This window comes from Argopecten irradians, chromosome 10 (genome assembly GCF_041381155.1).
Source record: "Argopecten irradians isolate NY chromosome 10, Ai_NY, whole genome shotgun sequence".
In the NCBI taxonomy this organism is placed as follows: domain Eukaryota; kingdom Metazoa; phylum Mollusca; class Bivalvia; order Pectinida; family Pectinidae; genus Argopecten; species Argopecten irradians.
In genome coordinates, this window is record NC_091143.1 from 40,326,825 (window position 1) to 40,341,057 (window position 14,233).

General features: G+C 36.8%; 1 protein-coding gene across 1 annotated transcript; it reads right to left on the minus strand.

Moving 5' to 3' along the window:
- Nucleotides 1–9,586: 9,586 nt before the first annotated feature.
- LOC138332707 (uncharacterized) lies at nucleotides 9,587–10,402 on the minus strand. Its single transcript, XM_069280699.1, has one exon. The coding sequence runs from the start codon at nucleotides 10,400–10,402 to the stop codon at nucleotides 9,587–9,589; it is 816 nt and encodes a 271-aa protein (XP_069136800.1).
- Between the last annotated feature and the right edge of the window lie 3,831 nt (nucleotides 10,403–14,233).

Genomic DNA, 14,233 nt, shown 5'->3' on the forward strand with positions numbered 1-14,233 from the left:
GGGAACAGAACTTGTATAAATTTTGGCTCTGATCCCCCAGGGGCAGGAGGGGCGGGGCCCAATAGGGGAAATAGAGGTAAATCCTTTAAATCGCTACTAGTCATAGAGTCCTGCATGGATTGTAACCAAATTTGGCCACAATATCCTAGGGGGAAGGGGAACAGAACTTGTATAAATTTTGGCTCTGCCCCCCGGGGGCAGGAGGGGCGGGGCCCAATAGGGGAAATAGAGGTAAATCCTTTAAATCGCTACTTGTCGTAGAGTTCTGAATGAAATGTAACCAAATTTGGCCACAAACATCCTTGGGGGAAGGGGAACAGTACTTGTATAAATTTTGGCTCTGATCCCCCAGGGGCAGGAGGGGCGGGGCCCAATAGGGGAAATAGAGGTAAATCCTTTAAATCGCTACTTGTCCTAGAGTTTGGCATGGAATGTAACCAAAATCAGCCACAAACATCCTTGGGGGAAGGGGAACAGTACTTGTATAAATTTTGGCTCTGATCCCCCCAGGGGCAGGAGGGGCGGGGCCCAATAGGGGAAATAGAGGTAAATCCTTTAAATCGCTACTAGTCATAGAGTTGTGAATGGAATGTACCCAAATTTGACCACAAACATCCTTGGGGGAAGGGGAACAGAACTTGTATAAATTTTGGCTCTGACCCCCCGGGGGCAGGAGGGGCAGGGCCCAATAGGGGAAATAGAGGTAAATCCTTTAAATCGCTACTAGTCATAGAGTTCCGCAGGGATTGGAACCAAATTTGGCCACAAACATCCTTGGGGGAAGGGGAACAGAACTTGTATAAATTTTGGCTCTGGCCCCCCGGGGGCTGGAGGGGCGGAGCCTAATAGGGGAAATAGAGGTAAATCCTTTAAATCGCTACTAGTCACAGAGTTCCGCATGGAATGTAACCAAATTTGGCCAGAGATATCCTTGGGAGAATAAGAATTGAGTATGTATAAATTTTGGCTCTGGTCCCGGGGGGCAGGAGGGGCGGGGCCCAATAGGGGAAATAGAGGTAAATTCTTTAAATCGCCACTTGTCATAGAGTTCTGTATGGATTGTAACCAAATTTGGCCACAAACATCCTTGGGAGAAGGGGAACAGAACTTGTATAAGTTTTGGCTCTGGCCCCCCAGGGGCAGGACGGGTGGGGCCCAATAGGGGAAATAGAGGTAAATCCTATAAATTGCTACTTGTCCTAGAGTTTTGCTTGGATTGTGACCAAATTTGGCCACAAACATCCTTGGAGGAAGGGGAACAGAACTTGTATAAATTTTGGCTCTGAACCCCTGGGGGCAGGAGGGGTGGGCCTAATAGGGGATTAAGAGGTTAATATTAAAATTCCTTAAGAAAAGAAACAATGAACCTGTATTCAGAACATTACTTGGCATTACAAACCAGGTGAGCGATACAGGCCCTCTTGGCCTCTTGTTGTAACTTTATATCATAGAAGAAGAGTTTAACGTCCGGATTTACAAGTCTTAAGTTGTAATTAGATTGTCCGCTGGTACACTTAAAATACTCTTATCGGTAGTAACCATTAGTCAAGAAGAATTTTACTTGTTATTAAAACCTCGTGAACACATAGAATGAAACCTTAATATATTTAAGTGCATTGATTAGATTGTTTTCTTGATGGTTATACTATCGCGTTTACGATAGTTTTATAATCTGTTTCCATGGTTATATTTCATTTCCTCCATCGGTACCTTAATTTAGGATAATTACGTGGCCATTAAGCATCTCTGCATACATAAAGAGTGACGACATTAAAGCCACATCAACAAAAAGTCAAATTAGATTCAACACTGATAATGTTAGTATTTGTAGCTGTAGTTGAAACCAAAGTTACATTAAAGAATAGTTATAATAATTCCTTAATAACTTTGGTACAGCAGTTGAAGAAAGTCGATGCTTGTGAACACGCCTTCATTTTAAACTGGTCGACATAGAAGTTACGTTTATTGCAGGAACGGAAGTCGGAAAGTTCATGACCCGTTCTCGGAAGAGTTCGGACAGACGTTACGTAGTTACGGTAGGCTCACATGACGTTCTCGGCAACGACGTTACAATGTCGGCCAATTTGATTAAAATCAGCTGTTTTGTACTCCGCTAATTAAACTTCGTGCTCCGCTTCAAACGTTTGTAGTGGAGCACGAAGTTAGCGGAGTATCAAAAAGCTGATTTAATCAGATTGAATGTCGGCAAACGTCGGCTTCTTTGACTAAATGGGACCCACCTAGCGATGTTCAATATGTATTTGATTTTTAGGTCACCTGAGACGACCTATTCTAATCGCCTTTTGTCTGTCGTCGTGCGTCGTGCGTCGTGCGTCGTCCGTCGTATGTCCGTAAACAATTTACATTTTCGACTTCTTCTCAAAAACTGCTGAAGCAATTTCAATGAAATTTTGCACAAACCTTCTAAGGCATAAGGCCAATCAAAATTGTGAATCATATGGTCCCCACCCGCCAGGGGGCTGTGGGAGGGACCAAAAGGGGTAAAATTGAGTAAAATTTCAAAAATCTTCTTCTCTACTCACAGATGTGGTATAATCAAATACTCTTCATAGATAGAAATGTCTTAAGATCCTTTACAAAAATTATGAATTATATGACCCTGTGGTCTCTAGTTTCCCCCTGGGAAGGGGGTTAAGTTTACTATAGTTTATATTGGGAAAACACATTTTTGCGCATTATTCGGTCATTTGTAATAGGAAATGAGTCAAATGTTGTCAGAATTATCAGTATGAGATGGCCATTTAATCCTATTAACAAATTTTCTATGACTGACCCCCAGGGGCCTTAGGGGCGGGGTCAAAAGGGGTCAAATAGGCTAAAATTTCAAAAATCTTCTTCTGAAATTCTGGAAATGGTAGAATAAGATACTTTTCATAAATAGAAAGGTCTTAAGGTCCTTTACAAAAATTGTGAATTGTATGACCCTGTGGTCTCTTGTTTCCCCCTGGGGAGGGGGCCAAGTTTACTATAGTTTTATAGGGAAAACACATTTATGAACATGTTTTGCTCAATTTTCATTGGAGACGAGTCAAACTTGGTTAGCATTATTAGCCTAGCTGAGATAGCATTTTAATATCATATTCACATTGGTCCTGGCCGACCCCCTGGGGGCAGAGGGGCGGGCTAAAAAGGGTCAAATAGGCTAAAACTTCAAAAATCTTCTTCTGAAATTCTGGAAATGATAGAATCAAATGCTTTTCATAAATAGAAAGGTCTTAAGGTCCTTTACAAAAATTGTGAATTATATGACCACGGGATCTCACGTTTTCCCTGGGGAGGGGGTCAAGTTTACTGTAGTTTATATAGGGAAAACACATTTATGAGCATGTTTTGCTCAATTTTCATTGGAAACGAGTCAAACTTGCTTAGAATTATTAGCCTAGCTGAGATAGCATTTTAATATCATATTCACATTGGTCCTGGCCGACCCCCTGGGGGCAGAGGGGCGGGGCTAAAAAGGGTCAAATAGGCTCAAACTTCAAAAATCTTCTACTGAAATTCTGGAAATGATAGAATCAAATACTTTTCATAAATAGAAAGGTCTTAAGGTCCTTTACAAAAATTGTGAATTATATGACCTTGGGATCTCACGTTTCCCCCTGGGGCGGGGGTCAAGTTTACTGTAGTTTATATAGGGAAAACACATTTATGAACATGTTTTGCTCAATTTTCATTGGAAACGAGTCAAACTTGGTTAGAATTATTAGCCTAGCTGAGATAGCATTTTAATATCATATTCACATTGGTCCTGGCCGACCCCCTGGGGGCAGAGGGGCGGGGCTAAAAAAGGGTCAAATAGGCTAAAACTTCAAAAATCTTCTACTGAAATTCTGGAAATGATAGAATCAAATACTTTTCATAAATAGAAAGGTCTTAAGGTCCTTTACAAAAATTGTGAATTATATGACCATGGGATCTCACGTTTCCCCCTGGGGAGGGGGTCAAGTTTACTGTAGTTTAAATAGGGAAAACACATTTATGAGCATGTTTTGCTCAATTATCATTGGAAACGAGTCAAACCGGGTTAGAATTATTAGCCTGAGATAGCATTTTAATATCATATCCATATTGGTTCAGGCCGACCCCCTGGGGGCAGAAGGGCGGGGCTAAAAAAGGGTCAAATAGGCTAAAACTTCAAAAATCTTCTAAAATTCTGGATATAGTAGAATCAAATTCACTTTATAGATGAAAAGGTCTTAAAGTTTGTTTATAAAAATTGTAAATTATATGCCCCTGGGGTCTCCTGTTTCCCCTTGGGGAGGGGGTCAAGTTTACTATAGTCAATATAGGAAAAACACATTAATTAGCATTTTTTGCTCAATTTTCATAGAAAAAGAGTCAAACTTGGTTAGAATTATTAGCCTGAGATAGCATTTTAATATCATATCCACATTGGCCCTGGCCGACCCCCTGGGGGCAGAAGGGCGGGGCTAAAAAAGGGTCAAATAGGCTAAAACTTCAAAAATCTTCTAAAATTCTGGATATAGTAGAATCAAATAATTATAGATGGAAAGGTCTTAAGGTGTTTTATAAAAATTGTGAATTATATGACCTTGGGGTCTCACGTTACCCCCTGGGGAGGGGTCAAGTTTACTTTAGTTTATATAGGAAAAACATATTTGTGAACATTATTTGCTCAATTTTCATTGGAAACGAGTCAAACTTGGTTAGAATTATTAGCCTAAGATATAGCATTTTAACATCCATATCTGTCCTCGATGACCCCTTGGGGGACCAGAGGGGCAGGACCAAACAGGGTCAAAATGATTAAAATTTCAAAACATACCTCTAAGTTCACAGGTTTGATGGAAGCAAATACTCTTCATAGTCTAAAAAGTCAAATTTATAAATCACTGACCAAATTCAAGGCCCAGCATATAGTGTTTATATGTCTTTAATTTGTTTCATTATTTGTTTCATTATATATTCTAACTCAGGTGACCGTTAAGGCCCGTGGGCCTCTTGTTTATCAAAAGGTTTCTTATCATAATCGCTCATCTTGACTTCGATACAGTCCTGTCCCTGAATGATTTTAAACAGGATTTTTTTCTAAATTCTTCTGTATCATGAAAAAATAAGACAGATACGGATATTGAGACTTTAACAGCATTCCCAGTGTATCTCCACTGCTTACCATAAAATTAATAGATGAGCCTGTGTTTTATGTCCCGGCATTTACTGTAAACCATTTTATTATCGCATGCACAAAATTTCGCGTCTTTGTTACAATGTATACAATGAAAATACAATCTTGCCTGAAGAGTCTATCATAAAATACGAAATTCTCTGGGACTAGATTAAATCACAATGATAAACTTGAATAGATGTTGTATGTTATTGAGATATTAGAAGAAATATGGAATTATCTAGATCTAGGTTAACTTGAATAGACGTTTTATGCTATTGAAATATTACAAGAAATATGGAATTATCTAGGACTAGGTTAGCTTGAATAGATATTTTATGTTATCGAGTTGTTTAACACAGAATCAGAGTGTACTCTCATGAACTGCTTCTTTAAATATTAATTAATACAGAAAATCGCGAATAAGTGTTGACAATTAGGCATCCATGTAGCGTTCTAAAACAAATATTCACTAGATATTTTGAATTCACGTTCCCGAAATATAAAGAACTATCTCCCAAAAATAAGTAATTTGCAGTTACACATTTTGGGTACCGTTATAAAGACTATGTTGTTTCCGGTGGAGCGCAGTCACTAATGGTGCGCGTTAACCAAGACAGCATGTGGAAAAATGTCTGGTAGGCATTAATACGTGAATGTTGATAAACAGGTATCAAAACATTATGATACGTCATTATCTTTGGGGCTTTACATTATCTGGTTTAGACCTATACGACTTCATGCTGTATAAAGCTTTGAACGATTACTTGGAATAATCCAACTTTACCTTATATATGTATCGATAACCAGGCATCCCTCTTTGGTATCACTAGACGTGACGTCGATAATGTAGTTGTTGGTGGAAATTTGAGACCAAGTGAGAAAAATTAATATACAAGCATTGTCTTCCATAATACTGCGGTGTTGCTGCACAACAGTGACTATTTCCCCTGCCAATTTTATAGGATAAATTCGGATAATTTTTCCTGAACTGGCATTTGTCTTTCAAGACTTGTGTTGTTTGATCTCTCAGTCATCATAGTTTCTGACATAATAATTGTTACACAAACAGTATTGGGGAAACGTTTCTTAGGGATGATTTTTTTTGAGATTATGCTCCGAAAACTTTTATCTTATCTGCGGATATCACATACTACTTCTTTCCAGTCGTCTTCTTTGCTTCAATCTTGAAAATAAACACCTGATAACACAGATAATAGCACTCACATTAAAATACAACGAAAAGTTATACACTGCCGAATAAAAACATAAAAATTTATACACAGCTACTCCTCGTACACGTATGAATTAAATACTGTATGCACTAAAGTAATACAAATATATACGTTAGGTGTGTTGTAATTAAATGTTTTTGTCACTCATCGTGTTTCTTTTCATATTAATAAATGACTCAAAGTGAACTTATTGGTATTGTAGACCAACTTCTTTTTTTGGCGCATAATAATTTTCGCGATTTTCATTTTAAAACAAATTTTGTAAAGATTTGCTTTCGCAGATTAGGACATCAATGGAAATATATTACAATATATTGAGGAAGTCGTTAATTCGCGGAGATTAACTTTCGCGAATTTACTTTGATTGCAAAATTTCGAAAGTAAATCGCACGCGAATGAAAGTTGATTTACAGTATTTTAATGATAAATATCACTTTTAAGTTCACTATCACTTCTATTGATGATGGAACTAGGTATAAATCATATAAACATAAAGCATCAAATAGCAAACGAAAACATAATGTTTATTCCAGCCACGAGTAACAGCCCAGGAATCAATACATGTTGTGAAAGATGAATCTCTACAAATGTACGGAACTACTTTCTTGGCTCCGTCGACAAAAGACAATTGTATGATTTAAAGAACAATAAGGAATGTGAACCACACCACAAAGAATCATTTATTTCTGATATGGCCTACGTACCGTGCTACGCCCACTCCTGAGAGTAATTGTTCCTGATATCAGACATAAGAAATCGTCCATCATTTCCCCGCACAGCCCGGTGTAATGGCGAGAATTTATCGATAGGATATATATTTATTTTACGGAGTTGAACCAACTTCAGACAGCAGCCAGCTATCATTGATTTATATTTTGTGATAAAACATCTCCGTTGTAATGTATCACAGAAAATCACGCATTTACATCACACAAATTTCCAAGTAAAATGCATCACGAATGTTAACATGAAAACGTAATGATATTACAAATATTAGCAAGGGATTTACATTGTACTTTTAAGCGATGGAGATAAAACCTAAACTTACACGAAAAAAAATATATAATTATTCCATTGTGCCTGGATACAAGTATAAAGTCGAATACATTTAGATTTTAAAATGATAACATCAAACGGTAATGGTAGGAAATGGAGCTTTCTGTCTAATTCTCACTCTTTATCTAATTCCTTAATTTTTTCCCTTTCTCCCTCGTTTTTTTTCTTTCTTCATTCTTTTCCTTCCATCCCTCTTTCTTTTTCCCTTCTTTTTCCTTTTTCTTTTTCTCTCTCTCCTATTTTAGGGGGGGCGTACGCCGGGTCTCCGCCCCCCCCTTGAATCCGCGCCTGCATACTACTTCTTTCCAGTCGTCTTCTTTGCTTCAATCTTGAAAATAAACACCTGATAAAACAGATAATAGCACTCACATTAAAATACAACGAAAAGTTATACACTGCCGAATAAAAACATAAAAATTTATACACAGCTACTCCTCGTACACGTATGAATTAAATACTGTATGCACTAAAGTAATACAAATATATACGTTAGGTGTGTTGTAATTAAATGTTTTTGTCACTCATCGTGTTTCTTTTCATATTAATAAATGACTCAAAGTGAACTTATTGGTATTGTAGACCAACTTCTTTTTTTGGCGCATAATAATTTTCGCGATTTTCATTTTAAAACAAATTTTGTAAAGATTTGCTTTCGCAGATTAGGACATCAATGGAAATATATTACAATATATTGAGGAAGTCGTTAATTCGCGGAGATTAACTTTCGCGAATTTACTTTGATTGCAAAATTTCGAAAGTAAATCGCACGCGAATGAAAGTTGATTTACAGTATTTTAATGATAAATATCACTTTTAAGTTCACTATCACTTCTATTGATGATGGAACTAGGTATAAATCATATAAACATAAAGCATCAAATAGCAAACGAAAACATAATGTTTATTCCACCACGAGTAACAGCCCAGGAATCAATACATGTTGTGAAAGATGATATCTCTACAAATGTACGGAACTACTTTCTTGGCTCCGTCGACAAAAGACAATTGTATGATTTAAAGAACAATAAGGAATGTGAACCACAAAGAATCATTTATTTCTGATATGGCCTACGTACCGTGCTACGCCACTCCTGAGAGTAATTGTTCCTGATATCAGACATAAGAAATCGTCCATCATTTCCCCGCACAGCCCGGTGTAATGGCGAGAATTTATCGATAGGATATATATTTATTTTACGGAGTTGAACCAACTTCAGACAGCAGCCAGCTATCATTGATTTATATTTTGTGATAAAACATCTCCGTTTTAATGTATCACAGAAAATCACGCATTCACATCACACAAATTTCCAAGTAAAATGCATCACGAATGTTAACATGAAAACGTAATGATATTACAAATATTGCTAAATACAGACACGTAAAAGGATTTCATCAACGAAACAAGTGAAACAGATATTGATAATCATTGTTTTGATTCTGTTTGATGCAGTTATCAACATATAACCTAGACGTAATGTTAACAAGTAAACAAAGATAATACAATTATTGCATTGAGCTTCGGTTAATACCTGGATTTATGAATCCAAGAAAACATATTGACCTCGAACTGTGCCATCGTAAATATGTTTTTCTTGTATCGATACATCCAGGTACAGACCTTAGCCAAATGTTGCAATTTTATAATCACGCGACAGACAACAGATAAAAAGGTTGTAAAACTGTATTGTGTAATTACTATGACATTCAACGTCCGTTACATTTCTTTCACAGCAGAAACGACTGTTTCATTGGGAAAAGTCAAACTTTGACGGACATGATGTTTATGTAATATTGCGTTTTAGCTATACTTGAAGATTTATACGACATAACAATTACAATTTTGTAAGGAATATAATTATACTTATTTTCATGATCATTAAGATTTTTCTTCAAAATTGGTATTTGTTTCCTTGAAACTCAAACAGCTTGTGTCTTTCAAATAACATTAGACATTGAAATAACTACTGGTACAACGGGTATATGTAACGTATATTGCGCTTATCATAATTTACCTTTATAGCATTGGTTAAAGAAATACAAAATATGATTTTCAAGAGAAAAGTTAAAATTGTGTCATCTACATACAGTAAAGATACTTGAATCTGTCAGCAAAATAATGATAGCTGGCTTGAAAGCCAGTTGATTGTCAACAATATTTGGGAGTGATAACCGAATACAAGACCATTCCACGATAGACCATGCTCTCGTTCCATCGTCCATCTGTCGTCTGCACGTGTTTAACAAACCCGAACCTATCACCAAGGTCTGAACACGGAACACTAGCAAACTTGCTTAGCGGTAAATACTTCTCAGTTTTGTGGGAATACCTAGGAGATTCACATATTTCCAAATTCACAGAATGCAATCCTATATGTAAGTTGCAGGGCACTGGTAAATAAAGGTGAGCAAACTTTCGCCGTACGGGTGGTAAAACGTTGTAAATAGGTGCTGTAAATTGAGAACGTCGGACGTGCATCTCATGATAGATATGAGTTTGGTTATTACTCCAGAAGAAAATGTCAACATAAGGCCATCGGAACGGTTTGTAAGGAAGAACTTTGGACGTTGCGTCGTAAAACTTCCAAGCATAGTTAACTGGTGTGAAAAAGTCAAAATCAGGTCTCATTTGTGGTAAGAGTTCAGCCAAGCGTGACCTATCGGAGGCATTAACCATGACGTCTACGTCGTCATCCCAAGGAATGGGTCCATGATGCCGAAATGAACCAATCAGAGTGCCTCCTTCCAGTATGTAAGTTATATTATTTCTGGTCATCAATTTATCGAACATTTCCAGAGTTCTTAACATTTTTTCAGCATCCGTATTAGAAAGCTGAGGTTGGAACACGCTGTTAGATACATGCTTTCTTTTCCTAAACTTGAATCCAAAAATGATAGCGTAAACAATTACACAACTGAAGAGAACTTCGAGAACAATTTTCCACAACCACGATCTTGAAGACATTTCGGGATTTTAGGCCTTGCACAATGTCAACATAAGTCAAGTTTGCATTCTTGAAAGAAACTGCTACAAAGAACAAACATATTGGAAAAAACTGTTATCACAGTTTGTGAAACTGTAACCTACCCACAGACTTTGCTTAGTTTACAATCCAATCAGGGCTACGGAATTCAGTTTCCTTTCTTTAATGTCTGAAAACGAAGACTGATTACTACACGCCTCTATCTTGAAGTACGCCTGTTTAACTACATCTCGAAAGTCATTTGTAACTTTACAATGCAGTCCTACAGCAGTGGGTAGGTGATATAGCAACAACGCAGTCTACGGCAAATGCGAAGGTTATGGAAGGTGATGTAATTGATTCCATGACGTCTGGTGCTTCCATTGAGTCCATCCGTCTTGTCTATGTAATAAAACGTACAACGACAACACATTAGATCGTATATATCTGCTGTATGGACAACATCATCTCCGCCCAACAAACAGTATGATGATGTTTACTGTCAAAATAAATGTTATCCGTACATAACCAATCGGTCACGTGCATTAAAAGTATTTACTAAGTGGAACAGGTTTTTTTTAGAAAAAAAAATATGAAAGATAAAAGTATACTGAAATTTGGATATTATCGCAATTGTTTAATTTTGCGATTGAAAAGTTCATCCGTTAACCTTTTTTGTAACATAGTTTAAACATAAACCAAACATTACGCTCAAACGTTCTTCGCGTAATTAGAGTTAATGTACCCCTCGCGTGAATGTCCATGTTTACAATATGCTTCAAACTAAATACTACAATATACATCTGAAACCATATACAAATTAAAGATGTTGTAGCAAAAGACATCAGAACGTTATTTGTGGATCTCTTAGGAAATCAAGAGAAAAAATTGTTTTATGTGTTATAAATTATATGTTTAGTGGGATGGGTGTGACAGTCTCTCATAGACTGTGAACACAGAGTTTGCGTAATATCTCCTAACTACGCCTTTGTACGATTGTTTTATGTCGGTGTGCGAAAAATCTCCATATTTCCTTTATTTGTGTAGCTGTTAGGATACTGTTCACGCGTTGTAAAACTCCAGAAAAATAAATGACAACTTAAAATCTAAGTAAAATTTCAATTTTCTTATTTATCTTTCACTAAGTTGAAAAAATCCATTCCAAATTAATTCCGAATGATTTTTAATCGTTGACATCGTGTGTCAGACGGTGAGAAACCATTGTCTGGTACCACACAACCCATGTTTGAAGTCTGAGCGGAGGTGGGTCTCATCGATTTGTCGGCAACTGGTTTTAACGGCGCAGAAACGAACGACCTTACAGAACAATTAAGCAACACTATTATTAGGCAGCAGACGAATCCGACAACGATATGGGAGCTTTATTTATTATCTATGCGTAAAGGATGTATAATCATGAAACGCAGACATTCAGACATATTCAATTATATAGAATGCAGATTACCATACACCCGATGGCCAATTCTACTTAGTTAGGGACGTAAAATACAGTTGTAAATTACAATGATTTATTTTTTCCTTGAATTTAAATTGATTTACAGAGATTTTTCATTGGATTGATATGGCAGAGGAAAGCTGGAGAATCAAGAACAAAACCACAGTACCTGCCAACAATCTCATATGAGATTCGAGCTCACGACCCATAGGGGTTGTGACCATAGGTCGGGACATCTTCACCATCGAGGCCGGTATACAATATTGATATCCCAAACCTAATTACACGTAATTGTAGAGAGATGCAACGGTTATAAACGAATTTTACTCTCGGTATAAATTGCCACATTATTTTGATCAAGTCAATATGCATTTTTTTTTTATAATTATTCATTCTTCCCCAATAAGATAATTCAACCTTTCCTCATTGCGGTAATTACTAAATAAAATCACCTCCTTTCTAGATCTTGAGACATATCGAACAGCTTTCTCATCGCTCGGCGTACGAAATCTTCGCGACATGTTACGTAACAGTATATATTCAGTACTCCCATGGTAACCAACATGATGACAATACGATTCACCTTTTCACATGGCAACACTGAAAAATCAATATAGCAATTGTATTCCTATTGCAACAGTACACCACAGAAACATTTCCATGGTAATGTTCTTTTTTAACTAAAACCCAAGAATGCAAGAGAAAAACAACCACGCCGCTGAGCGTTATCATCCTAGTTTGGCTTAAATATGGATATTTTTGAACACACAAGATAGTTTATAATAAATTGTTTAAAAACTTATGCCAAACGTGATTCTGCAGATAGAGCGTTAGTGTTATATATACCTGCTGCCCTCGTTGTATGGTCTGTATGGCGACTTTTGGGATATCGTCTTTAGTTAAACGTTTGCTCTTGCTAGGAGGCTCTAGGTTTTATAAATGTGGTATAAATTCAAGTTTCTGCTGTAGTTTCTGCTCTCCCTTAGCGCTTTGCATACAAAGATTGGGACGACTGATTTGCTTTGTATCAATATATGGCCATGTGAGGTGCGCTGTTTGATGTCTTTGTTGCCTTGCTTCTACGAGATAGCATCATAAAAAGAGCTCAAGGTTTCTTTCACTATTACAAGAAGACATAATACGAATCTATCACAGCCTCTTAAAACATGCAGACATTCACAAAAACCAATGAACCAAAAAACGACCACAACAGCAAACATTAAGGATGGTGTTTAAAAAAAAGGATGGTGTTTAGGCATTTCTTTAGGAATATATCCTCTAATAGGCGACAATTAATGCTATTAATAGATATTACAGGAAGCATTTATCATATGTTTCAATAACGTCATATTGTATAATCTATAAATTACAACGTGCCTACAACTCCCGAATTCTGTGATCAGTCTACGAACGCCTTTCGTTTCCGGCCCAAACCATCCAGATAGCCAAATTTTCTAGTCAGAAAATTTTCTTTTTCTTAGTCAATTACCGTTCCTTGATATTTCCCTCAGGATTATGAGTTTTCTGGACTATCGGCGGCCGGATTATCACAGGTCCAATGTAATTAAACTCTTCATTTCAATAATACAAATGTAGTTTATAACAAACAAACACACTATGTAAATCTTAGGATATTTAGTCGAACGTGAGAATTGTCGTTAAGCTGTGTATTTCATACACATTTCAGAAATACTGCTAACATGTGCTAATAGGTAACAAATATTCTATAAATAGGTACAGCACATTTTGATCGCGAGATGTTGTAAAAAAGTAGTAGAAAGATAGTCACAAGTGTTACATTTATCAATCAGTTGCGCATTTGAAACATTAAATTACTCATATTCGTGGACGTTTCACATTTCGTAGTAAATTTCTATTGTTCAATATCCCTGATCTTTAATGTTCACATATTTATTTTCGAGGTAGTGTTTGGTTTATAACAAAAAATCTAAATTCGAAGCCAAGGAAAGCAGTCCAACTAAAATGTATCAAGGTCAATAGTCGATATTTAATATCAGCGTCTTATGTGTGTAACGTGATACATTTGTACGTGTGCTTAAGTAACTGTTTTGGGAGACTGCGGTATGTTCGTATTCTTCGGATGTCTCCTTGTGATAAAAGGAATCGTGTCCATTTAAGATTGCTACCTCAATGAAACACATGCTGACAAAAGACACCAAACAGCACACCCAACCCCATCACATTACACAGGCAACTGGGAAATTAGTCGTTCCAGTTCCTCTATGCTGAATCTGAAATTGGGACAAAAAGTTAACTGTTACTTTAATAAAATGGTGTGTCGACCAGAGGACAAATTCTAGAATCTTTATACGGGGACATTTGAATCAAATAGTATGGTATGTTTCCTGCAGAAGCT